Genomic DNA, 26,456 nt, shown 5'->3' on the forward strand with positions numbered 1-26,456 from the left:
CAATGGATGCTGTGCTAAGGCTTGACTTAAGGAAGTGCATCTAAATTGGTGCTTTTTTTTTAAAGGTGGTTTTCATTGCATATTACATAAGCAACATTTTACACAAATGTATTTTGATAAGGCTTAGTTACTGCAGCACAAAGCAATGGTTATGTATATATATGTCTAATTCAACTAGACTTTAGATTCAGACCTGTGTCAGTTTGGCCCTGATGTTAGCATTTGCAGAGGGATCTGGCTTGAAGGTAAATGTGATCAACCACATTTAATATGCAAATATTTTGAGAAGTGATGGGGAGTTTAAAATGTCTGAGGGAATGCTGTGACGATAGTACCATATTAGAATAGCAGTATGGTGCTGAAAACTTTCAGACCTCTTATAGCTGCTGTGAAGGCAAATTATGTGTGCTTCACATAGCTGTTTGAATCTCCAGATGTGAGTTTTAATGTGTTCTGTGTGGAACCATTCCTTCTCCACTGCTTAGATGACATGAGATTTTAATGCTCTTATCTGAAATCAATAAAATATTTTAAAAAGTTATACTGTGTGCCTTCTTTTTGCTTGTTTAGTTCTATTGAATCAGAACAGCCAGAACATCTATTGGCTTTGTGTTTTTCTGTCAAAACAAATTGTTATTGCAAGTTGCTTGCAGCCTGTCCCATTCATTAGGATACATTGTAGCTATTACATTGTATTTAATTATAGTTACCTGCCATATGAGAATAAAAAAATATCATGAATTCTCTACGTCATCGATGGCCCTGTGCAGATCTTCTCATGCGTCTTCAGGAACTCGATCACAAATAGGCCTAAGTATGTTAGATCACACCTGACATTCAAATCTATCTCAGCATACGTCTCAAATACTTGGGCACAGGTTACACAGGGACGTTGGAGGAGCAGCCATTCTTCAGCAAATCAGTAAGAAACACTTTCAGTAAATAATTCAAACTTTCACTAAAATTATAGGCTTGAAAAAAAGTGAGTATAACATGATGAAGCTCTGAAATACATGTTATAACAGTGTAATCTGTCTGCAGTGACGATTTTTTTGTCAAACCATCACTTTTGACTCCATGTCAAGGATTATTATTAACTGTATTCAATTACACTAATAGTTTGTTGTTACTACTATTGTGCCAGGTGCGTAATTGCGCACTACCAACTCGGGCAGGGATCCCGCTGCCCGATGGGATGCAGCGATGTAAAATTCACAAAAACACATAAAACACTAACAAACAGATAAAAGCCAAGAACTTCAGCTCAAATTTGCATTTTGTCCAATTCCATTTAGTATCATATCTCAATGCGTCCTGGCAGCGTTCACACCTGTCCAGCTGTGAGAGGATCGTCACAGACGCAGGGTAATACCGACCTTTAGCAGGACCTTAAACTGTTCATAAAGTCCAAATACGAGTATTCTCATCCAGGGCGGTATTTCACTCAGGCTGCCACCAGAGGACGGTATGTCCCCACAGTGGAGAGTAGCTCTCCCACTCCTGTCACGTTCCGTCTGAGGAGGGACTCCGCTCCATGTGCGAATGTAAAACCTCTCCTGATTGGCTCTGGCTTAGACGCGGCCATCTTATGGGCTCTGTCAACAAGGCGACTTTACAAATGATTATATGATCTAATCAGCAGCTTTCTGGGGCTAGTTGGGGGTCAGCGTCCCTTAAGTTCTCCTACTGGAGGAAGCGCTGTTTAATTTTACATGGAGAGGTGACTTTGTATCAAACTGCCAGTGGTCCAATCACAGAGAGAGTTACTAATATGCAAATACAGTGTTATCACCGTCACGTCAGCAGCAGCAGCAGAGCCGCTGCGCCGTGGTCGCCAGCAGGAGTACAACTAACAACACAGCCACAACTTCGCCGATATCACTCTGTCTACACTGGCGTCTGGAGTCGCGATTTGTTAATCGTTTCAGGTGAGAAATGACACTTGTTTTGGTGATTTTTTTCTTAAACAGTCTGAACTCGAAGCTTTCCGTTTCATTCAGGCTGTAGGAGCTGTCAAATTTCGGACAGTCAGTCAGTCAGTGACGGTCGCCTCAGCTGTCTGATGACACACCGCCTATAGCTGGGTGTCTATCTTTCCGGTTGAAACAAGACTGATGAGTTTCCAAACTTGAACGATTTCTTGAACCGCGAATATAAAACAGCAAATGTAATCGTAGTTTTTCAGAGTTTGTCGTGTGAATTAAAACGCGCCTGAGCACACTATTAAAGTAGTGCCCTCGATGGTTCGTGGTCATGGTGGTCCTGAACTGACAGCGACCAGTCAGCACCGCGCAGGAATATGGAGTGCTAACTGTGCCAGCACAGTTTTATTCGCGCTGAAAGTCAGTGAAAGGTGTAAAACTAGTAACCTGTTTTTATCACGGACACCATCATTGACGACCTCTCTCCATCCATCTCCGGCCTCCTCCTCCTCCTCACCCCCTCCTTTTCCTCCTTCTGGTCTTCTTCAGTGAACAACGTCACGACACCTTTTGAATCCGACGTGGAGCACGTGTGGCCGTCTCGACCGGCCGGGGCAACAATTTTAAACGTAAAACAACCGTACCACGTGCATTCATGCGGGTTCCCCTCGGCGTGTAGTTGTGCTTAAAGTAGCACAAACACGTTGCCGCCTCGCTGGCTTATCAAACACCGCGCTCGCAGGAGGTGAAGCCATTTCTGGGGGAAGATGGAGAGGAGGATGCTCACTTCAGAGGTGAGCTCGGAGCTTTGAAAGAGTCTTTGTGAAACCTTTGGGGACACAGCAAATATATAACCAACCCATTCATTATAACACTGTTACAATGAGGACGAAGTCTTTTCAACTACATTTTTTATTCACCGTAAAGGTCTTCTAAAATCGCGTTATCTTTAATCTTGGTTTGACGCTGTTTGATTAACATTGGTGTGAAAAAGTACACCTTTCCACAGGCACACAGACCTTGTTGATATTGGGCATGAGCTGCACGTGCCTGGATGGCGCTTACAACGTCACGATTATGAAGGAAACAGCTGGAAAGCAGCGGAGGGGCCTGGCCTGTGCCTCAGGGCCAGATGGGTGGTGTTTAAAGGGTAGCAGCAGCTGCAGAATATGCTGCTCTGATTCATGGGATATCTTAAGAAATGCATGTGTGTTTTCCAACCTTGAAATTAACATCTAGTTCTTGCAATTTTGTCTTAATCTGAAATTAAAATTTGAATTTACATCAGTTTTCAGCTATGCTTGAGCCATATCTCTGAATTACTTCACATGACAGCAAGAAGCTGTCTGCCAAGCAACATTTGGGTTTTGACTCAGAGCACTTCATCTACGCTGTTTATTTTTGTGACAGTTTCAGAAAAAAACAACAACTTTTGTTTGGATTAAAGAGGGTGTAACAGTGTTGGTGGTAGTCGTTCCACATTCCTCTTGAATCCCATGTTGGTAGTATGGGAGAAATCATCTGTGTATGTTTCTTATGAATAAAGGAGTCTAAAGAGGAGAGCGGTGACAAGGACAAACTTAAGCTGGGATTGTGATATGATTCTTCATTGAACATGTAACTGAAAAGCTGATGTACAAATTGAAAACAGGAATGGCTTCATGCCTGTGTGAATAGATTTTTATTTGGACCTGGTGGTTGGTAGGGAGAGTGATGAGCTTGTTTGCGTAACAGCGAGGCATGACACGAAATGTTGTGATAATACTAGTAAACTGTTGCAGTTTTCTGAAGGTAAGTTTGCTTTCTGTTTTAGAGTTAAGTATCTTAAGAGACAGGATTGACAGGATATGGGTATAGTAATTGTTGTTTGGTATGAATTGTTTTGGATTGTGCACGTCATAATTAGGTACCAAGAAGCACTAATGCAATATAACCAGCAGCATTTTATCATCATGCCTCTGTTGTCAACAGATTTTCTGGTTATAATGGTAGCAGTCCATCCATAAGATTTTAAAAAATCTAAAAGATCTTTTTTTTATTATAGATCTTCCACAGGTCCATGTTGTCTCTCACAGTTTTAACACATGCAGGTTAGCTTAAGCTCCATAATTGACTTGCAGCTTATCTTACCTGGGTGGATATGTTTAATAAATGAGTAAAATAGAATCAGTAGGGATAGAAATAGTCAATGTACTTATTGTACTTTTTAATGTGGTGGTATGAGTAAAGCAGGCCTCCAAGGGCTATTTTGGTTTAAAGGGAGGGAAAAATTAGTCTAGATATTGGCTCATAGTGCTTTTGTTTTTCTGACTATAGTTGTAATATTGCAGACTGTTCAGTAGACTGTTGATTGAGAAAGGTGTTAGCCCCTAGCACAATAAATTGTTTTTATTAAAGAAGTTACTGAAAAAACAAACCTACATACATACCTCAAACTGTTAAGAAATGTCTGTGTTTTGTGTGGATAATATGCAAGTTAGCATAAAATGACCGACCTGGATACATTTCTGTCATCTTCCGCTGGTCTGTGGTTGCAGAACACACATGCACATGCTCAAAGGGCCTCCTCTGCTTCTGTCCTGAGCTGTTGAAATTCTATCAGCTGTCTGCACCTCCTGCACATTCTGCAGTAACAGGGCAGGCGGCTTTTTTGGTGGTGTGTGTGTGTGTGCGTGTGTGTGAGAGAGAGAGAGAAAGGTGGGGGTACAGGAAGATGCACCTGCTGGTGGCTGGCGGTTGGTTTGCACCAGCTGCCTTGCTGCACACATGAAAGGCAGTGTTGATATAAAACTACTAAATTTGACCCAGCCTTTGCCCACATTATTAAATGTTTTTATACATATTGAAATGTACTTAAGTCATCATCTGTGATGAAGTTTGTGTTGTATTATGAGTAGCTTGTATTAGCATATTTACTGAGTGAAACCTCAACCAGTATTAATGTTATATTTAAATACCTTTATTTTTTGGCAGGTGCACATTATCTTGGACATGCTTTAGCCCAGTAAACAGGCCCATTGGGACCTATTTGGATCCAGTAGAGCTCCAAAGGCTCCAATCATTCCCAGCCTCCACTATGGACTTCTTTGATGACCCCAACCTCTTTGTTGGAGGTTTGGAAGGGCTGGATGAGGAGGGTTTCCCCTCAGGACCATCGCTTGTGGATGAGCTAAACCTCAGTGCTGACTTTGAACCCCTTCAGGTGGAGCCTATTGGCCCAGCGAAGCATCAAGACATGATGACATCGGTTTCTACCCAACAGGCCATGCCCACTTACAGTCAGCCCATGGGTCATTACATTGGCATAAAGGCACAGAATCCGATGGGCCAGGGATTTTCAGGTTCTCGAAGCACAGCTGGTGGCATGACTGCAGAGCAGCATGGTCAGTACCACAATCCTCCCATGAGTCAAGTACATCAAGCCAATGGGCTGTTTTGTAACAACAGCAGTCCAATCTGGAGCAACCAGGACCAGAATGGGAATATGTACCATGCCTTATCTCAACAACAGCAACATCAGCAGCAACAGCTATGTCATCAACAGCAGCAACTGCACAACCAGCAACTTTGTGTGAGACAACAAGCCCAGCAGCAACAGCAACACCACTGTCACCGTCAACAACAGGAGCAGCAGCACAGAATGAGACAACAGCAGCTGCAACAGCAAACTCATCACCAACAGCTGTTAAACCAGCACCAACAAATTAACACACAGGCAGTATCCCTGCAACAACAGCAGCATCACAATTTCTCCTTTCACCAGAGAGGTCAATCCAACAGCCAACAGCAAATTCACCATACTCAGCAGCAGGTCCAACATCAACTAACTACTAGAGAACCCCAGTTCCATCCAAGGGCTCTCCAAAGCAAATCTTACTTGGAAAGTCAAAATGCTTCTCTGAGTGGGACTTGCTTGCAAACACTGCAGCAGCAGGGTAACTACCAGTTGGTCAGAGGAGGTCAAGCCTTCTCTGGATCAGCACAGGAAGACTCTAACTTATCCTTCCCCATGCATTCTTCATCTATGGTTCACTCCATGCCCACATGCTCTGTCAGTTCTGCCAATGCTTACCAACCAGCTCAGTATCCTGCCTACCCAGGGGAGCCAGAAATACCCAGTCTCAGTCAGCAGTCTTTGTCCTCAGCCTCAATATCAAGGCCCACCACCACTGCACAGCTCACTTCTACAGTGCCTGAGCTATCAGGGACAGCATGTCAGTTCTCATCCACGGCACTAGGTCAGCAGCACACTAGGACCCCGGTTAGTCAGGCAGAGGAATGTCCTTTCCGAGCTCTCCGTTGCTCTGGAGAAACCCAGGGAAATCGCAAGTCATCTAATATGTTTGGTGAATCAATGAGCTGCTATCCAAGCACTGCCAGCCACCTGCCCTCAGAGCAGACTCAGAGCTGTGCGGTTGTCAACACTAATGGATACCAAGCTTTGGGAGACAGTCTCCTGACATCAGACACTCAAGATGAAGACTTGGACAGCCTGGAACCCCCTGACCTCCTGCCTGACCTACTGCCCCAGCTGGAGGATGCTTTTAGGCAACAGGAAGAATCCAACTGTTCTTGGGCCGATTCCAGACAGGAGAAGGGACATGAGTACAGGAATCCACCTCCTATTGAATACAAGGAAGAGCAGGTAATGTTTTATTCTGTTGCTTCTCTAAAGCTATAAAGGATCTTGCTTGTTACCATTCTATAGCAAACCAAAACCCTGAGATCTCTATCTCTTTATTACACTTCATAACTATACAACCTGGCCACCTAAAACCGATTTATTTTCAGTTATGATTACTGAGGAGATTTAAGATTCATATGATCTGAAAATGCCATGTGTTATATAATGCATATGTAGATGCTTTTTTGGCATTGACAACATTTATGTATTCTTCTGACTATTATCTTTGCACAGAATCCAGTCACTCGTGTAATGTTTAACTAAGGATCCCAGATAGAACATGTGCTTGTCTAGTAGAAAACCTGCAATCAGTCCTGGAGTGGGGGAAGGTGGATTGGTGGTACTGAGGACAGTCTGAAAGCCTTCTGAAAATGATAATGGTCAGTCCAGCCTGGCCTGTCTATCTGCCCAGTGTGCCGACAGCAGGTCAGGCCTGATTAGGCTAAGAGTGGCAGGAGTGTCTTCAGGACTTAGCTGTAAGCATACTTAGGGCTATATCAAGATGTGGGTCAGGGCAAGCCAGAGGCACTTGCACACTGACTCGCTGGAGTGTGGGGGGAGGTTGCAGGCTGTTGTGGTAGCTGCCACAGTTTCTGTGTGTCTCTGTGCGTGAGCGCATGTGCACGTGTGAGAGAGCCAGTGGTAGGAAAAGAGCATAGTGAAGAAGAGTGGTTAGCACATGAGAGAGGGGGGAGGGGGTTGAGAGATGGAGAGGGCAGTAGTTCACGGAAAAAGAAGGAGAGCTTAGGAAAGAAAGAGAGGGAAAGAGACAGGGAGAGAGAGAAAAGAGAAGCAGAGGGGGAGGTTGGGAGAATGCATTAGCTGGCTGTAACAGGCTTCAGGCGGTTCCTGGACCTCAGTTGGCTAGTAACTTAGCAGCATCCACACAGCCTCCTGGCCTGGAGTGACACATAACCAGCTGCCAAAGCAACAGATTTCAGAATTGTGAATACCAGGACATTTGAACTTGTTTTGTTGAAGGCCAAATACGCATGTGGACAGTTCATACATTAGTATCAAGAGCCTGTGTGTTTTCTGTCATCCACTGCTTACCAAGCAGATCTCATTGCCATTGATAAGACATAAGAGTTGTTTGACATTATTGTTCAAACCCAACATTTTCAGTGTACTTACCCCACGGTAGTAAACACACAAATGACTACTATTGTACAGTACCTGTTTGAGTAATTCATTTAAACCTCTAGGGTCCTCATACTGATAACAGACCCATTATGTTCCCCCTCTTCTGAAATGGAATTTATGCCCCAGAGACAAAACACAACTTGTAGTTTGAGTAGCTCTACTACTCCCCAACAGGCAGCAGGTGACAGATCAGAACTGGTGGTCTGCCTAAACCAGAGCTCATTCACGCAGGCCATTTGCTCTTCTCCAAAGGTCCTTGATTGAAATGGGGCCATGAACCACAGCCATATGAACGAGCCTCTCCCTGTCTGTGTCAACATCCAGCCCTGTGTTGATGCTTACAGGCTGACTGTGCTATTCATGTGCACTGATGTGTGAAGAGCCTGCTGATAGTGTGTTTGCTGAACAGGCAAGGCATCAGGGGATAGCTGCCCAGTCTTCACTCCCCCGCAGTGAATGTGGCTAATTAGGATTTCCAATGCTTGTAATGGTCAGCTGCAGCTGTGGTGAGCACCCAGGCTTCAGGATTGGATAATTGTCCCAGGTTTTCATAATCAGAGAGTAAATAGAGTTAAGACATGTCTTAGGTCATGTTGGAATTTGATTTTTAAAAATGAATACATCTGTGGAACTGACACTTGCTGCCATCAAATCACTTTGACAAAATTTGTAAACTCCTTTAAGGAGCTATTTTAACTTTACAGAGACCAGTAATAGTTATTTGTGTCCACATCAGCAGTCAGTCTTTATGCCATGGCTAGTCAGGTGGGTAAGGAGGGGTATACAAATCTAAGGTATGACTAGTAAGGCTGTAAGTCTTCACTGTCCTGCTGTTTCAGTTTCAGCATGCAAGATTTGTAAGCTGCAACAGATCAGGTTATTCTCCTCCCATTTTTTCCAGGTGTTATTTTTGAAAGCTTAAATAAAGACAGTGCCGTGAGGTGTTGCGAGACACTACTGTGCTTGAGTTCAATCTTTTTCCTTTTGCATTAAGGTTAACATGATTTTTTAAAATTCATTTTTAAACAGACCTCTGCTATTGCTGTGACGTAGACTGAGCAATTGTTTGAGGCTTTGTCGAGGTCTTTGATGTTGAACGTTAAGTTGCACACTTATTTTTTTACTTTGAACATGTAGTTGTGGTTGTTTTTTTTTTAAATGTGTCTTTATTGAGTTCTTGATCACAGTTCACATGCATCTTTAGATTCGATATAGTTATTTATGGTCGCAAATTAGACTATTCCTAAAAGCCAAAAAGAAAAACTTTTGCCCTAAAATGTTATACATTATATACAGCTTGAAAAAACATGTAGAAAAAAGAAACAGACTTAAACTGGAAGAAAAAGGTTGCCGTTAAGTCCCTCTTTATTGTGGAGTCAGGTGTTTCCCATGTTGTATAATACAATAATTTTATTGTTGTGGTAAATACGTAGGCATGTTGTGATGTGTATATGTGATATGTCACCTTTGTCGCTTTAATGAGTTGCTTTGTATTTTTTATATTTGTAGCAGAGACTTTAAATATGGCTCCTGTGATGGAAAAAATTGAGATGGAAGTAAAGACTGATAGATAGTGATGGCCTAGGCTGCTGTAGCCACTGCAGGCCCCCCGGCAGTGACACCGAGCAGGTGCCTGCTTGCTGCCTGTCTGCATCACTTCTCTAGATTTATTACCTGACTCTGTATTGCTTCCTTCCCCTCTCTGCCTGGCATATATGTGTTGAGTTGTGTTGCCAGTAAGCAACCACACGTATGTGTGTAGGTTGGCATGGGTTGTGTGTGACATGCTAGCTTTGTTGCTTCCTGACCTCTGTGAGGTTTATGTAACTCCCAGCCAAACAACCTACCCAGCTGGACAGGCAATGCCATAATCAGTCCTGAAACTTGACACCATGGATCACCCCAGCTCTCTCCCTTCACCCACCCACACACGCCACAGACACATACATGCAAGAACATTTTGCACACTCACACTCCAGGGAAACCTGCTGCTTCTGTGATAGGCTGCCTTATTCACATGCTTTCTCTAAACACCTCCCCCAATGTCCATACACAGCCTGTTCTTCTCCTTGCTCTATCTCTCTGTTGCTGCCTCCCTTTTCCTGTCTCTCACCTCCCTGTCTCTCTGTCTTTCTCTTACTGTCTCACTCACTTGCGCATTCTGTGAAGCGCTGTGTCTGTTTCATTGAGCCGGATCGCCCTGTCTGTTTGGAGGCCTGCCAGACAAGGGCAGGGGCGGGAGTAACTAAGGGTCAGAGGTAAACAGGAAGTCAGGCAGTCTTTGCTGTAGAAAGGGAGGGCTCAGTGGAGGAGGAGTGGACAGGGAGAAGGGGGTTGTACTTGGCTTGAGTGTATCAGGAGCATGTGGGAACACTTCCAGGCCCAACTGCACAGTAGGTCTGAATTTAAAGTATGCTCTTTTTATGCAGCTTTTCTTCCTTTCTACTCTCTTTTGCCTTCTTCTCTGGGGATTAAATGGCTTTGAATATTTGTCAGGGGTGATGGGTGGGCGAGTGTTTGCCCACCGGTCAAATGTGGAGGTTTTTTTAGTCTGTGTATGTGACTGGAATGCAGGGCTTTTGCTGTTCACTTGTGACGTGAGGTAACCTCCTTGAACTCGTGTTAACCTTTGACTGGCAGAGATGAAGGTTTAGCTGCCTCAATGTCTCTGAGCATAGAAAGACTATGTCTTGAGAAGACAGCATTAAAATCAAAGAAGAAACAGGGTAAATTAGAAGATCTGAAGGCAGAATGACCCTTTTGTCCTTGTTTACACCTGACACAATGGTTGTAATCTTGTTGTTCAAGGGTGGGAATGAGGAAGTAAAACTAGTTTTAAGTAAAATAAAGTTAGAGTAGGGCTAGTTAGGGCTGTCCTTCAGGTATGAGTCAAGATTTGACTTTGACAGAACAAAATGTCAGTTACATTGTTCACAGAGATGACGGTTGGCTCACTGGTTACTGATTTGTAACTTCAGCAGTTTTGTGTCCGTAGGAAGTTATTAGTTGCCATGGGTGCTGATGCTGTAAGTTGAGACTTTGTTTATTGAGTAAAACTGTATATGACCTCAATTCCTCAATTTGTGTTAAAACACGATGTAAATAATCTTTAATTGCTCATTGTATAGTGAGCCAGCCTATTTTGCCATTGTACAGGCTCATGGTAAATTTAAATTACAATCGACATTGTTCATAGGAGATTGTGCTGTATTGCAGCCATGTAGACCCCTCTTAATGCCATTGTTCCTATGCAGAACAACATCTGATATTAATAATCTTATTTTATAAGTGTTACAGACAACTGATAGCCAGACTGCTGCCCATATCACCTAATGAAAAAAATGAACAAAAGTCCTTTTTGACTTTACTTGCTCAGAAAAAGGTTGTATGGCAGCCAGTGGGACACTAAACGTTGTGTGGATAAAGGACAAAATAGATTCTTCCAAACATGGATCATGTAGTCAATAAGGAAAGCGAAACCGAAAGATGGAATCCAGAGGAGGAGCTGTTTGTAAATTTAAATATCGGAATCTGTCAGACTAGTTTTTTTCTTGAGTACCAGGCCAGTGTAATGTCCAAATAAATCTGTGAAGAAGAACATTCACCTGAGCCCTTGCATTAATTCTGAGGATTTTGTGTGCTTCAGGATTTGATGAACTGGGGGAATCCCCACTTCATCAATCCTGAAGGCTGCAGGTCGACTACACACCCGCACTGCCTAGCGTGTGCATGCCTATATAGTTGCCTCTGTGTGTGTCCCTCTTTACGCAGGCATTGGCCCTGCTCTTCCTTTGCACTGCTTCAATAATGAAGGAGTTGTAAAGGTCTGGCAGTAAGCCCCTTGCTGAATCCCCTTCCACCTCATCCCTGCCTCCCCCTCTCCTTTCCTCTTCCTCTGTCTGGCTCTCTCTCTCTCTCTCTGGCATCCTAAAGGACCTCCTCTCAGCTCCGCTCTTCAGTTTGCACCGATGTTCCCATTAATGAATGGCATCATCCGGCTTGCTTGTTTTGCACCGTTCAGCTTCACTTCACTGCCTGGTGTCTGACCTGCTGTGCCACCTCTTATTTAGAGAGCACCACATCATTACTCAGAACAACCACAGTCAAAAAACAGCTATAAAGAAGGTTGTCCACAGTACTGCTAGTGACGCATCATGTACAGGAAAACTGTGGGCTGTTCAGTATGCAAAATGTATTTGATTCCTCCCAGGAGGACGAATAAGGCAGCACCTTCAAAATTCACTTCCTGGTGAAGAGAAGATTTTGCTGTTCCCTCCATGAAGAGTCAAATATCATTTTTATCTTAGATTTTTTTAATTTGAGAGTCCATGTGGTTTCTGTATGAATTGTTGCAATGTGATGTCTTGTTGTTATGTCTGGCCATTACAATGACTCTTATCAAAGTAGTTGTGGAGATCTGGGAACCAGGAAACATTTGACAAGAAACCAAAAAACATCTCCTTTTTTATAGGCCTCCTTAGGTCAAAGCTGAAACAGTAACAGGAATTTTTTTGTATTAATGATAATATCATTCATAGTTGTGTAAAGAGTGACTTTTGTGGATACTAGTTGTGGGGTCACTTTTAATTTTAAATGTCAAGGGGAAGAAAGTCTGGCTAAGCAGTTTGTTTTTAGTTTTTTTGTTTAATCTTGTGATTCCAGCAAGGAAATCTGCTATATGTGTGAAACTGCATCATGCATCTGCTGACGTTTGAAGGAGTTTACCAGGACAGGCAGTACTGACAATATTTGATAAATACATTAATTATATATTGGCTACATTTATAGTGGTGAGTTTTGTGTTTGATGGGGTAAAAATTCACATTGGCACACCTGTAATGTAAATTCAGGGACCTTACTTCTAATTGTGAGGTGCGTCCCTCTATGGACCGATGGCCTCCTGTTTTCATTTTGACTCATGCTCACCAGTGCATGCACACAGGCCTAGCCCTTAAAATATCATCTTAAATGTTGCTGAGCGACTTCCCTCTGTGCTGACACTTGAAGATGCAAGAAGGGCAGATGCCCTAGTTAGAATCACAGCCGGCTCTTTGCAGTCATTGGGCTTGATTGACATCGAGCCAGGCCGAGGATCTGTATTCTGCACAACCCACAAACCCATGTCACTGCTGTGATTGTGTGTGTGTGTGTTTTCAGGGATCAGGGAGAAAATGAGCACCATGAGAAAGCCAAAGCAAACCCAGACACAAAACAGACGCTAGGCCACAAGGTGTTTTGTTGCTGTCTGTGTGGTCCTTATTCATTGTGTGTTCTTTAATACATTTACAAATGTATTATTTATTTTTATAGTGCTACCTGTCTGGGAAAGGGATTGTTGGTGTTGATATGAATATCACTGCTGAACGCCATCTCACATGAAGGTGATTCTAGATATCATTTCCCTTTACCTTTAATTCCTGCTCTGCCTCAACATTCACCCCCTAGTGTTCAGATCGGTCATAGGTAGATGACAATTACCAGCATAACACCTGTGACACTTTACATGGAACTGTCAGCAACCACAGGCCTTTCTTTTAGCAATGGGGATGTGTGTGTGTGTGTGCGCAAGGTGAAAAAAAGGGTGTTTGTATATACGTTTTTTTTCTGTTCGTCTGTAGGATCATGGTCCCTTTAACAAAATGTGTTGTCTATAAATATCTGACAGATTCATGCACATGGACACATCTTGTAGCAGTTCTTTTTTAAATGAGCCTTAATACATATTTAAATGTCCAGAGGTGTGGTTATTACATTCAAGAAACTATCCAGCATCCCTTGTTAATTCACCGTTACCAGCTGCATACTGTTGCAGAACGTGCTTATTTATCGCAAGGATGTTATTATCCTTTGACTGTGCACAAGGCCAGACTATAGTAAAAATACAATGCTGTACTTTTAGCAGCTTCTCCAGAGAGAAGAATGCTCAGCCCTGTTTCTCTTACTCTTGACCCTGAATAAATGATCATTAAAGCATGAAACTGTATTTAATTGGTTGAAGAAGTGATACTATGCATCATGTCTCTTTATGCATCAGCCCTGCTACCTCCTCACACTGCAAGTTGGCTTCAATCTGGCCTTTTAGTCATAGGTGTCATTAGCAGGACTCCAAAGGTGTGACATGTGTTAACAGGGCTTCTTTGTGGGTCAGAAACAATGTGTATTCTTGCGTATTTTTTATCTTTATATTGTTTCATCTACTCTGATCCGCTCTTTAGTAGCTCGAAAATGCTAACTTTTGAAACTTGGACATTTTCATGTTTCCGTGTGCACGCCCAATATGCACCTTTTTTTAAAAATGATGATGCCACACCCCCACCTCACCCTTAACCCGCAAACTACTGAACTTGTTATTGCTTTTACAACAAATCTCCTGTTCCGCTACATCGCATAAGATTTGTGCGCATGCCACATGTCTTCTTTTCTGTTTTTGGCGTTTGTGGTAGCGTTACAGCGCCAATCACAGGCCTGACATATGAATTACAGTGTTTTCAGTGGATACGCGTGGACACATTTACTGAAACGATGCCATCTTTACGGAAAATGTTTTTGAAACAAAAACGGCTTTGTCTCTGTGGATGTGGCCTTAGTGTTACTGACAAACCTGACTGTTAAAAAACATTTTTTTGTGTATGTTTACCATAGCCTTTTAATTTGAAGACTGATTAAATGCCTTTTAGATACACGCATTGTCTTACACATTAAAAAACACTTTTACTCTATCATTAATATAAATGCTAAGTAGTAGATGACAAACCACTGGACATTAATCATGAAACTGTGAGAGACAATTTACTTGTGAAGTAGTAATTGTAGGAGAATATGGTCTATTAATTGATTCAGTTATGAGCAGGATTGGAAATTAGCCCCTGACAAACAAGTGATTTTGTATAGTGGCATGTAAACATGCTCAGTTTACCTGCCACAGTGGGGGGTACATCAGCTTATTCTAACCTGTAATGTATATGTTTTGCATTTGTGACAAATCACAATGCAGATTAAGTCAGATGTGTGGCTGTTTCACTCATATACTCACTTTAACAAGTAACCACAGGGTACTAATAAACACCATTGTATCGAATCCTAAATACTGATATTTGAATATTGTAGATCATATTTTTAATCCCTCATGTACTATATATTCAGAATTGGTATGAATCTGTTTTTATGTCTATTCAATGATTATTGGTTGCTGAACAAAGAAGATATGCAAGCTGAAAACATTAGATCCACACATTACTTATTTTACTTTACTTATCATAAATACAAAAAGTGACTTTATGTAAACAATAAGCACAGAAATGTTTTGGCTAAACAAGCCCTGCGATTGACTGGTGACCTCTCCGGGGTGTATCCTGCCTCTTGCCCATTGATAGGCTCCAGCCCCCCATGACCCTGTTGTACAGGATAAAGTGGGTTAAGAAAATGGATGGATGTTTAGGCTAAACAGAAAAATGTCCAAACTGAGGACTGAACAAAGTGGAAACTGTGACATCAGGGTTATCACCCATTGCAAGCAGCGTCTTCTGCACCAATCAGTGTCTTCATCCTTTACTGTGAAATTTAAAAGCTGACACAGCCATTACCCACATAATAGAATATGTGTTGTATGCCACAGTGCATAATGAATCCAGGAACCTTTTTGCCATTCAATGCAGCACAAATCAGTTTGTCATTAAAACAGTGACATTATATTCCAGCTGGTGAACACTTCATCTCTGTGTATGAGAAGCAGCAGCTAGCTGTAGGCTATGAAGTCTAGCCATCTTGTCATTTTCAGCCAGCGCTCTGCTTGCTCTCAGCTCTCATTTCCCTAATGGTGAGTTAGCGGAGACTCTCACGGTGGTACAGGCACGAGATGAGAGCTGTGGCACACTAATACAGGCCCTTTGATGAGGGAGTAATGGAGTGTTCAGAGACAGACACCTGTGCCTCTGCAGCCACCCTACCTCTCTGTGCACACGCACAAGCACACACACACACGCACAAGCACACACACACACACACACACACACACACACACACACACACACACACACACACACACACACACACTTTTTTCCCACCCGCTTCCTTTCACTAGCTCTGCTGTTCCCCTCCCCTTCCTCTACTCCCCTCCCCTCCTCTTCCTCTCCCCTCCCTCTTCTGTCCTAAAAGGAAGCCACTCCCCTTCACACAGAGCTGCCAGGCTTGTTTGCATATTAACTGTCTAGTTGCCAAGGAGCTGTGGCTTCATGCCATGTGACCGTTGAAGCATGTGTATGTTGTTGACGCTCACTCTTTTTCCTCTTACTTATCTTGTTTTGACAAAATCAGCCAGTAAAGAAACCATGTTTTTATATGACTGACAGCAGTGTATAGTGTATTTGTGTTTTAAATTAAGGTGTTATTCAGACTCATCTGTCTCCCTTCAATAAACTGTTCATCTCTTCCAGTTACCTATTCGAGTTTCACAGGAAGATTTTTGATTTAGGCTTTTTAAAGCATTTTTCATTCTTTCATCTTTTTCAGTGGAAAGGTTGATCATGTTGTTATGTGGCATAAGTAAGTTTCATTGTATGGCAGACACAGTAATGAAAGGCAGTTTGTGACATGTGACTGTTTTCATTTTAACCATTTAGTTGGAATTATTGGGCCAGTCTCCTCTGTGAATTTAAACCCATTGCACTGTGGTTGTGTGTATAGCTGCCTGATCCCCAGTCTGTACCCTGATGGGCATTATCTGACAATGGATTTGTTTAGCTTGGAGAGGATGTTGTTGTTCTGCTCCTAATAAGCATGTGGTCTGCTTTAAAGTCCAAACTCCAAGGCCTGGTTTGGCAGATTGATCCATTGCTGTTCTGCTACACACTTGGAAAAGGCAGACATTGCTACTTACACATGGCAGTTCCCTCTGTCTCTATGTGAGATGTAAAGCTGAGAGATGTAAAACATTGCAAACCACAGAGGTTGCTGACAGAAGTTTTAGTGGTACTATCACACCAACAACCTTGTCCCCCCACTTACACACACACATATGTAGAAAATAAGGCTATCCACACTGTTCCAGTTGGTTAGATACGCAGAACTTTATTTAGGTTATCTGTACAGCATGTAACCTACGCACACTCGCCCACATATTTCACGCTTTAATTGAATAAAGTTAAAGTAGTGTAGTGAAGGTTAGTGTTGTCTCTGGTCAGCATGCATCCAAAATTAAGTCTAATTATAACAGGCTTATATAAAAAACACACAATTTTGTGCTTTAGGTTTTAGACATGTTAGATCTGGCACAACTTAGATCAGAACAACTAATCTGAAACATGGCATCACAAATAAATCCCTTCATGGATTGGCACCTCACATCTCACTTTGTGTAGCTGAATTTGCACAGTAAATGCAGTCTGCAAAGAAAAAGCTGATGGGGTATCTGTCAGTCTCTCAGGCCTGACCCAGCAGTGCTGAGTACTGTACCTGGCTCCTGGCCAGCCATGTGTCTCTGAATAATTCCCAATACCATGTGCCAGCCGGTGCACATGGCCCCATGCATTGTGCTGTCAGGAGTTCCCTGAAAGGCCCTCTCACACTACAAGATTTCCTCTGGCTCACAGGAAGAGCTGCATGTCTTGGACACATCCCAACTTCCCTTCTTTTTTTCCCAAGTCATAGCAGGGTGACCTGACCTTGACCCCGTAAAATGCCTGAAGTCACCACTGGAGACAGTGCAGGCTGTGTGTACCAGACATACTCTGCTTTCCTTGACTTCTTTGCAACTTTGTAATTTGTAACAGGGGCATGTTTTGTTTTCTAGCCTAAATTAATTTGTTTATTAGTTCTTTTTGATGACAACATTTCATAAACAAATAAGCATGTCACTGGCAGTGACACAAAAATCTATGAGGCTGACAATTTGTGACATTGGAGAAATCCAGTACTTTGGGGGTTAAGTTGTGAAAGTTAATGTAATAACTGCTAGCACCATCTGCTGGCCTACTTCCTTACAAAGAGAGAGAGAGAGAGAGAGAGAGAGAGAGAGAGAGAGAGTGAGAGAGAGCAAGAGAGAGAGAGAAAAACGAGTCTGGGTTTTAACGACATCTCTAATATTCATGCTGATGCATTTTGCTGCTTTGTGCTTTCATTTTCCGCCGTGCTGCCTGCCAGATTCTGGAGCTCACCATACACGCCCCAGCCAGGGAGACGGGAGGGCAGCAAGGGAGACCAAGGAAAAAGATAAGTGGGGAAAAAGGAGGAAAAAACAATCAGCCAAAGAAGCAAGCAAGATTAGACAAAAACCTTTTAAAAGGGTAAAAAAAGGAGTAACCTACCTTATCCTGCGTGGCGAAGAAGACGAGGAGAGGTGTTGAAAAAGAAACAGCAAAGCGGAAAGACCGAACAAGAACAAGAAATACAAGGGAGAAGGCTTGAAGAGGCACTGAGAGCTCACACGAAAGGCAGGCGGAAAGAAGAATCAATGAGAGGGGAGGAGAGAGGAGGCAGGGGAAGGCAACTCTGACACACACGCTCAGAGAGAGAGTGAGGGAGACTTGGGTGAAGCCGGACGACAGCAGAGCAGCACGCAGCAGCAGAATGAGTGCTTCCTGGACTGCCACGCACCTCCTCTACCACCAACAGCGCTGCTCCCTCATCACCCTGTGAAGAGACAAACGAGGGTGAGAGAGAAAGAGAGAGTGAGAGAGCTCCCATGCGCTCCTCTTGAGCCCTGCCCGCTGGGGGAGGAGGAGACGGAACAGCTACAGTGCTCTCACACTGCCTGAAGAGAAGAGCTGACCGGGAAGGAGGAGGGGAGGCAAGCGAGGAGAGAGGGAGGGGAGGGGGGGACACACGGCTCAGTGGAAGAGTGAGGGGAAAAAAGCGATTGTAGAGAGGAAAAGAGTGAGTGTGTTTGTAAGAGAAAGTGTGAGTGAGCAACGGAGAGAGAAAAAACCCGGCGAAAGGGCAAGGCTTTTGTTAGCCGGTTGGAGAGGGGGAGGAAAGAGGAAGGAAAAAAAACACCATGTCTACAGTGAAGAGGCCAAGAGGAAGGGTAAGTGAGCTGCTCTGAGAGCTGGGCGGGAGGAGGGACGAGGGGGAGGGAGGAGGGGCCGGCAGGAACTGAACAACCTCCTCTGCTACTGGCTCATGCTGCACTGCCGCCATCTTGAACTCATTGCTGCTTTTTCCCCTTCCCTCCACACTCATTTGCTTTTCTGTTCTAAAGCTTATCAAGGCATAACAGACATACAGTGTTTTCTCTTCCCCATCCCCTTTTTTTCATTTTATGCAGCACTTTTCCAGTCACCTTTGAATTGTGCTCTCCAGGCTGACCTCCTCTGTAGTTTATGTACTGTGTATGATGTGTGTACGTTGTTGTCTGTGTGTGTGTGAGACAGTGTGTCCTCTATGAGTTGAGCCTGTCAGTCACACAAGAGCTCACTACATGTGGAAATGAGGGGGTGGGAGGGAGGTGGGAGCGAGGGAACGGTGTCCGGCCCAAATGGAGCTTACTCTACCTTTTCATCGGCTGTAATGGTCCCCGCCGTTTTCATGGGACTCCGTGCTGCTCGAGAGATTGAAATCACTGCAGTGCTGGCAGGCTGTAATTTCAGTTATTTATAGATGTATTACACAGCTGCAGTGCTCTCAGTTTTGGTGCATTTTATCTTTTCTCTCTCTCCCTCACTCTCTCCCTCTCTCTGATAGAAGGTCTGTTTTTATATTTTTTTCTTCCTCTTGCTACGTTTTTCATGAGCGCTCATGTTCTTCCGCTCTTAAGCATTACTTTTTACTCCTCCCTCTCTTTTTTTTTACTTTAACTTGAATGAGAACATTCCAGCATGATCCAGTAAATTTCTTCCTAACAGCCTCAGCAGCGTCGCACACGTGAATATCATAATGCAGCTCTTGTGTGTATGTGTTTTTCCCCACTTCCTTCCAAATGAATTGCTGGTTATTTAGTGCCCTCCCCCCACTTTGTCAGAGAGGTTCAAGCTAATTCCCTTTATTTAGCTAGCAGTGTGGAAAAAAGCAACCAGCCGCGCCAGGGCCATGTAGGCATACGCAATACATTTTTAGATTAGGTCATCCATTTATGGGTTCCCTCTCTGCTGGGCTCAAGGCCCACCACAAGGCACTTGTGTAGGCATAACCGCAGTCACGCCATCTATTATTCACATATTATCATGTATCAGGCAGGCTGGATTATTTATGTCTGCAAGGCTCTCTGTGTAACCTGCTAAATAGCTCCAGTGTGTTACTCTGACTTTGAATATTGTACCTTACCCAAAAGAGTTGTGTGTTAGATATTTGAAGTTACCCGTTCCTCTCCACTTGATCTAAACAGATTCGTGGTAGGAAACACTGGCCTTTTCTCACGCTGGATGTCTTCTTGTAGAGTTAGGTAGGAGGCCAAGAGTTGAAGAGAGCATCATGCAGAGTGACTCAGGTCCTCCCCCCACCCCCTCTATCTTTGATGGGGACAGCTACAAGCTCTGCTTTCAGTGTTTCTCACACTGCCACCAGAAGGTTGTGTTTTTCTGAATGAGTTGGTCACAGTGCAGCATCACAGTGAAAAGTAGTTGTTTTCCAGTGTATTCCTTCTCAGCCCATGTTTCACATTTAACCACTACAGTCATCTTCTTACTGTACAGTGAAATAGCATCTACATGTGCTGGCACCATTTTCTGTAGGGGAAATAAAGACTTAGTAGATCTGATCGAAGCTTTGTAGCAGCCGCTGTTTCATATGATGAAAACGATGATATTTTTTTGTATAACAAAGCGTATAAACCATAGCATGTAGGTGTGAGTAATGTTCAACCTGGTGTCAAAATACCTTATTTGGTACATCTTCGGTATATGAGAAGAAATGCAATATGTTTAGGGTGCTGAAGACACATTATCAACAGTTATGTGCCTTCAGCCACATGGTGAGCATTGTAATAGTAAACACTAAATATTCTCTCTATTCTATCCTTAGCCTCGGAAGAACGCTAATGGTCCCAATAGCCAGGTGCGGGTCCTCAGTCCCCCAATGAAGAGCAGCTCATCATCCTCCTCCTCCTCTTCCTCTTCGTCTTCATCGTCGTCCAGCTCCTCGTCGGAGAAGAGGGTGCCTAGGAGGACACACCATCAGATGGATTCAACTCCACAGGACAAGCAGGAGAAAGCCAATAGGATAATATCAGAGGCTATTGCAAAGGCCAGGCAGCGAGGGGAGAAGAACATCCCCCGGGTTATGAGCCCGGAGAGCTTCCCCAGCTCTTCATCACAGTACAAGGCCCACCGTGACCGGGAGCACAAAGGAAATGGCAAGGCACGGCCAAAGGAGAAGGCCTGTAGGAAGGCATGCATTGTTCCCTCCTCCAAGTCCAAGCAGAAGGCCAAGATCGGGTATGTAGTCACGGCTCCGCAAAATAATCTACTCATTAGAGCTTTGATCTCATTTCTAACTACCTTGTCCTAATTGGCTGTAGATTATCATAAGCTTCAGTGAACTCTCCCTGTTAATGGGTAATTCTGTAGTATACCACATTATATTTAGAGCTTTACACGGACACAAACTGCACAGGATTCATTTTAATATGAATGATATATCAAAAAAATGTCACTGCTGAAAAGCTGTAACCACCATATGTGAGGTTAGGTTGCAGCACTTTGCTTTACTGATTTCACCTGCTTGTGTACTGGTTGATGTTTTTTTTTGCAGCTACATTTTTACTAGCATACATTTTCTGTCTGGGGTTGCCAAGATGGAAGCTCAAAGTTCAACAGAATTTACTGCATGCTATAACAATAAACCGGGCTCCATCATCAGCATAGACATGGGAGGAGCAAACAAAGACTGCATTTACATGTGAGACAGTGCTGCTTAGTATGTTTAGGCAAGTAGTGCTGATGTATAGATACTGTAATCCACGTTCTATTTCCCCCTCCCCCTGTTTAACTGCTATATGCTACAAGCAGTGTGTAGCTATAAACCACACCCAGCACAAGCTATTAAAATATCACTTGCTGCAGATGTGAATGCAGAGGCAGAGGGGACGAAGGAAACGGGATGTTTAAAGAAGTTAATGTCAGATTGTGCAGCTGGGAAAATAGCATTTTACATTCACACCCTGAAGGCCTGTATTTCTGAGACCTAGTGTGAAAAAAGACTGACAATGGTCAACAATAATATCTGGCTGGCAACTGTGTTGATTAATAATTAGATGAGCCAGGCAGAGGTCGGAAAGCATAATGAATTTTGCTGGTGTGATAATGAGAAAGTTGTGGCAGTGCTGATATTTAGGAGAGTAGTGAGACGATGGAGGCATCAGTCATGGTGATACAGTACTACAAGTTTCTCAGTTTTAGGTGGAGGCATCCGCCTGGTGTTGTTCTCAGTAACTCTGGTGTTTAATTAGCTAAGGGACGGTTGATCAGCTATCATCTCTGAACAAGCTCAGTTGTGATTAAATTAAAATTCCATTTGATCATGTTATTTATCTTTGATACACAAGATCAGGAGGCTTTAGTCTGGCTTGTTTTTACTCAGTGCACATCCAGATCTTTATCTTTTCTTCATTCTACCTACCTTGCATCCGTGAAACCATCTGCATTTAATCTGATGCGATCTAAAACTTGAAGGGCAGCTAATAATTTGTCCACAGCCTGTCATTCAAATGTGTCACAGATAACAATCGTTGTTGTTCAGCTAATAGGCTGTGTAACCCAAGTAACCATACTTGGCCTACATGTGAAACCAATGGGTGTAGACAACAGGGCCTGCCTATAGAGCCAAATATTGTCTCAAGTCAAACCATGTCATCTTGGTATGATGATGCTGACAGCTTCAGTTTATATTCATTTAGTCTATGACCTTTTAAACTAGTGTGACAACTTTGTCCCTGGCTACCAATGTGTGCTGCAGGAATGCTACATTTGGATACAGTGAATGTAATGCTCTGTCTTCCTTTGTTGGGAGGTTTAAACCTTCAGGCCCTTGGTGCAAACGTAGCAATGACGTATAGCTGTCTGTATATGACAAGAGGCTTGTGGGTGTGTGTGAATATTTCATCCAAGGTGTGAAGATTCATGGCTCAGAAAATCTTCCTGCTAATGGAGCTTTTACTTTTCTACTAATTAGAAAACAAAAAAGAGGCCATGTGGAGCAGATCGTTTTTTAGAAGTGCTTTTCTTAATAATGGCAGGACTCAAAAGAAATCTCTAAAGTTGAATGTGAATTCCCCATTAAACACATTTTTCTAAATACATGCATGATTCATTTTGTTAAAACTAGTATTGTGTTACTTATTAGGTAACAAATCCATCGAGTCCAGTTGCACTTGGCCAGGCAGGTCCAGGCCTTGAATTATGAAAAGTCAGAACATGATCTGTCACTGGCTCATGGCACTGTGATGTAAACACGACATACACCTATGTCTGGGTAGACAGAATGAAGCTTTGTAGCATAGCAGAATGAACTTAGGAACCAAACGAGCAACGCTCTTCTGTAAACCATTAATATAGGAGGAGTGACTGCTTTGGTGAATTTGTGATAACATTCTCATCTTGATTATGGATTTTTTCTAACACAAAATCTATAGGAATGACCTTGCATTAAGGCTACATATGTGTGGCACTGTTTTGTACCCTTGGACCCTTACCTCTGTGTACCCGCTGTCAAGGCCCTCCCCTCATTAGCTCGGTTGTTGGCGGCTATATGTAAAGACAAGTTCGCAAAATGAAAGGCAGCCTGAGTTGTACCTTGATCTTGTATACACAGTAGGCTTGTGCAAAATCGTATCGTGTGCAATTAATCGTCAGAAAAACTGTAATCGATTAATATTTGCCACTTATCGATTACGGCGATTAGTGCCTCGTCATGATGACGCATTTTTGTGTGCGGCGTACTCTCACCATCACCCGCGCACATGTGAGTCCACAATAACAATAATGGTGGAAGGCAGTGGTGTTCAGTTAAATAATGCGGAGCAGCACGTTCCTAACATAAGTTCAACGTCTGTCACCATAAGCCCGAGCACGAAGAAAGCCGAAGAAAGCGCAACGAGGACACAACACTACACTACACTACAGCTGTATATAGTGCCGCGACATGCATTAGGTGAAGCGTGGCGCGTTGGTTGTTGCCATAGTAACTGAATTTTTGCTCGTATCAAATGAATGAACTCCGATCTTTATTTACGGACTCCACAGCAACATAGGAAACATTACAACAGCGAAGTCTCCTCCAGCAGATATTGGAAAGAATTCCACTCAGCTGAGAATCCGCGATACGTTTAGTCATTGTGCTCCTTACGACCAAACTAAGCGCTGGAAGAACGTAATGTAGGTTGATTTTCACAGACACACATTTAAATGTGAAATTGTCCGGTTTGTTTATTTGTTTGTTTTTTCTGCTGCTGTTCTACAGTCTGAGTGAAAACATGCACTAGTGTGGGACATATTCCAGTCACAGGTTCATTTGCACAGACACATTTTTTAACTTGAAATAATCACTGATGTGACTTTTCTGAACTTATTTGTCTATTTGTCTGTTTAATTTTAATGTTGACATGCTTTGTGACCTTAAGATAAAAACATTTGAAGGACAAAGTTACTTTAAATGTTTGCTTCATTATTATTTTGAAGCAGTTTGTGCCTCAATATTATCAATACATATTTCCATGGCTGGTTGGTGCCTAATCACCAGCTTAACCTGTTAGAATGAAGTAGTTAACTTGACTGATGATTTGTCGGTATCATGCTAGAACACTGTGCCAATTTAGAGTCAAAAACATGCAATTGTCATCAATTAATCGTCAAATTAATCGTTATCGGCTAAATGCCACAATTAATCGTGATTAATTTTTTTGCCAATATTGCCCAACCCTAATACACAGCACACTCTGCTGTGTGCAATTCAAAGTAGGCAACATGTTTGAGATGTGTATTTTATAAAACCTACTTGTTTAGAACAAGGGTTTTTCTAATGGAGGAGGAATGTCAGTATGTGGGCTGCTACAGTGAGAGATAATCGCTCTGTTGAATGTGATGAGGACGGTGGGGATTGAGACGAATTTATGACAAGAATCTTCTGGTGACAGATTCATACCAGTGGAGAGTCCTGCCTCTTTATATGCATGTACCACATAGGATCTCCTCATAAATTATTAATGCATCTCAACTGCAGAGGTACTAACCTTCCACTACAGTCATTACCTCTGTTCTAAGGGTGTATACTGGCCTGTGTTCAGACTGCTTGAGGTTGTGTGTGTCTGTATTTGGTGTTGAGTGCATGCTCACTCTTCCATTGCATCATCTGACTGTTCTTTAAGCAGGGAATGGAGCCTGAGATAAGATTATTATCCTAATTGTCTATATGCATAAGGGCCTGTTTCTGCCTTCAAGGTTTGCCTGCTTTGCTGCACTCTCATTTTTACCTAGATGTGTTTCCACTTGAATCAGTTCTGTTTAATTCGTCTGTATTAATAAGATAGTTTGCTCTACCAACTGCTTGCAAATCAAATTAGTGGTCTAATCATAATATGGAAAATCCGTCTGACAGATGAGAAACATAGCAGCTACAGCTGATGGATAGCAGCAGTGGCTAGAACACGTAAATATGAGGCACATCCAAGAAGAATCCAGTTAAAATGCTACATACTTGTTAACTTTTGTTCTTTTGCTGGGCTTTAATAAAAATATTGCCAGATAACATTTAGGATCAGCCTGTTGTGTCACTTCAAATGTGATACATTAATGGCTGATGTCCTGGAAACCAGTTAAACCCCTTTGAAATCAGGTTGATAATTCTTTATCATAAAATTGCCTGTAATCACTGTGACTGCGCTGAACAAATCAATTTATTAAAGCTTAAACATAGATGATTACATTCAACATCATCTATGCTGTACATTGCTGCAACAAGGGGTGTAACCCAGAGGAATCACTTTACATCACCTGTTTAAAAAACATACTGCCGGTGTTTGTCCTGCAGCTGCACGTCCACTCATTAATAGCGTTCTACATCAAAAGGCTTTTATTTGAAGATGTCCTTGTGAGTAAGTGTTGTTTGTGAATCTCATTGTATAATAGACTGTGATGAACCATAGCCTTTTGCAGAGCTGACATTTTACCTGCTATAATAGGAATGGTTCAGTCTATTCAAGCTTTAAAATTTAAAAAAAAATGTAGTATTTCAGTCATTAATCTACAAAATGAAGCCCAGGCTAACAAATAGAACAAGGCACTGACAGATTTTTGTATTTGGTCTGTACCTGCTCTGTGGATGGCATTTTATGATGCAAAATACTAACCAACATGAGTGATCCTTGGGAGAGGCAAGGGTTATTTTACAGGCTAGGCTTGACTGATCACAGCTCTCTGCAGGCTGGAATTTGCTTTTCTAGGCAGCCTACCTGCTGAAAAATACCCTCATATAATCATCAGATGAAAGCACTGTGCCGCTCATTCCCTTTTTTGTTCCTCCCTCCCCCCTCCTCTTTACATTTTTCCTTCCTAATATAAATTTTGCTCTTGCAGCTTGCTCAAAGCTGTGCATCCAATGTTTCCTGTATGCAGGGATGTTCTAAATATGCTGAAACTACAAAGCAGAGGTGTGTGTGTGTGGGTGGGTGGGTGTGTTGGTGGTGGGTGGGGGGTTTATTTGCAGGAAATATTAAACAAAATGGTGCTTGTGAGATCAATTACATGATAGAAAATGGAGGTTTAAGTCTTATATATGCTGCAGCG

General features: G+C 42.7%; 1 protein-coding gene across 6 annotated transcripts in view; it reads left to right on the top strand.

The window, feature by feature from the left end:
- Window positions 1-1,707: 1,707 nt before the first annotated feature.
- The window catches only part of chd9 (chromodomain helicase DNA binding protein 9), a 56,055-nt gene continuing 31,306 nt past the window's right edge, over window positions 1,708-26,456 (top strand). For 4 of the 6 annotated variants that reach the window (XM_028402435.1, XM_028402436.1, XM_028402437.1 and 1 more), the window contains exons 1-3: window positions 1,708-1,928; window positions 4,896-6,567; window positions 20,701-21,113. In XM_028402435.1, coding sequence (XP_028258236.1) covers window positions 4,999-6,567; window positions 20,701-21,113 — 1,982 coding nt within the window. In that variant the 5' untranslated portion in view covers window positions 1,708-1,928; window positions 4,896-4,998. Of the gene's footprint in view, window positions 1,929-4,895; window positions 6,568-10,104; window positions 10,147-18,570; window positions 18,770-20,700; window positions 21,114-26,456 lie in introns of those variants that run through there. The other 2 variants (XM_028402441.1, XM_028402440.1) reach the window with 2 other exon arrangements.

Source organism: Parambassis ranga, chromosome 3 (assembly GCF_900634625.1).
Source record: "Parambassis ranga chromosome 3, fParRan2.1, whole genome shotgun sequence".
NCBI lineage: Eukaryota > Metazoa > Chordata > Actinopteri > Ambassidae > Parambassis > Parambassis ranga.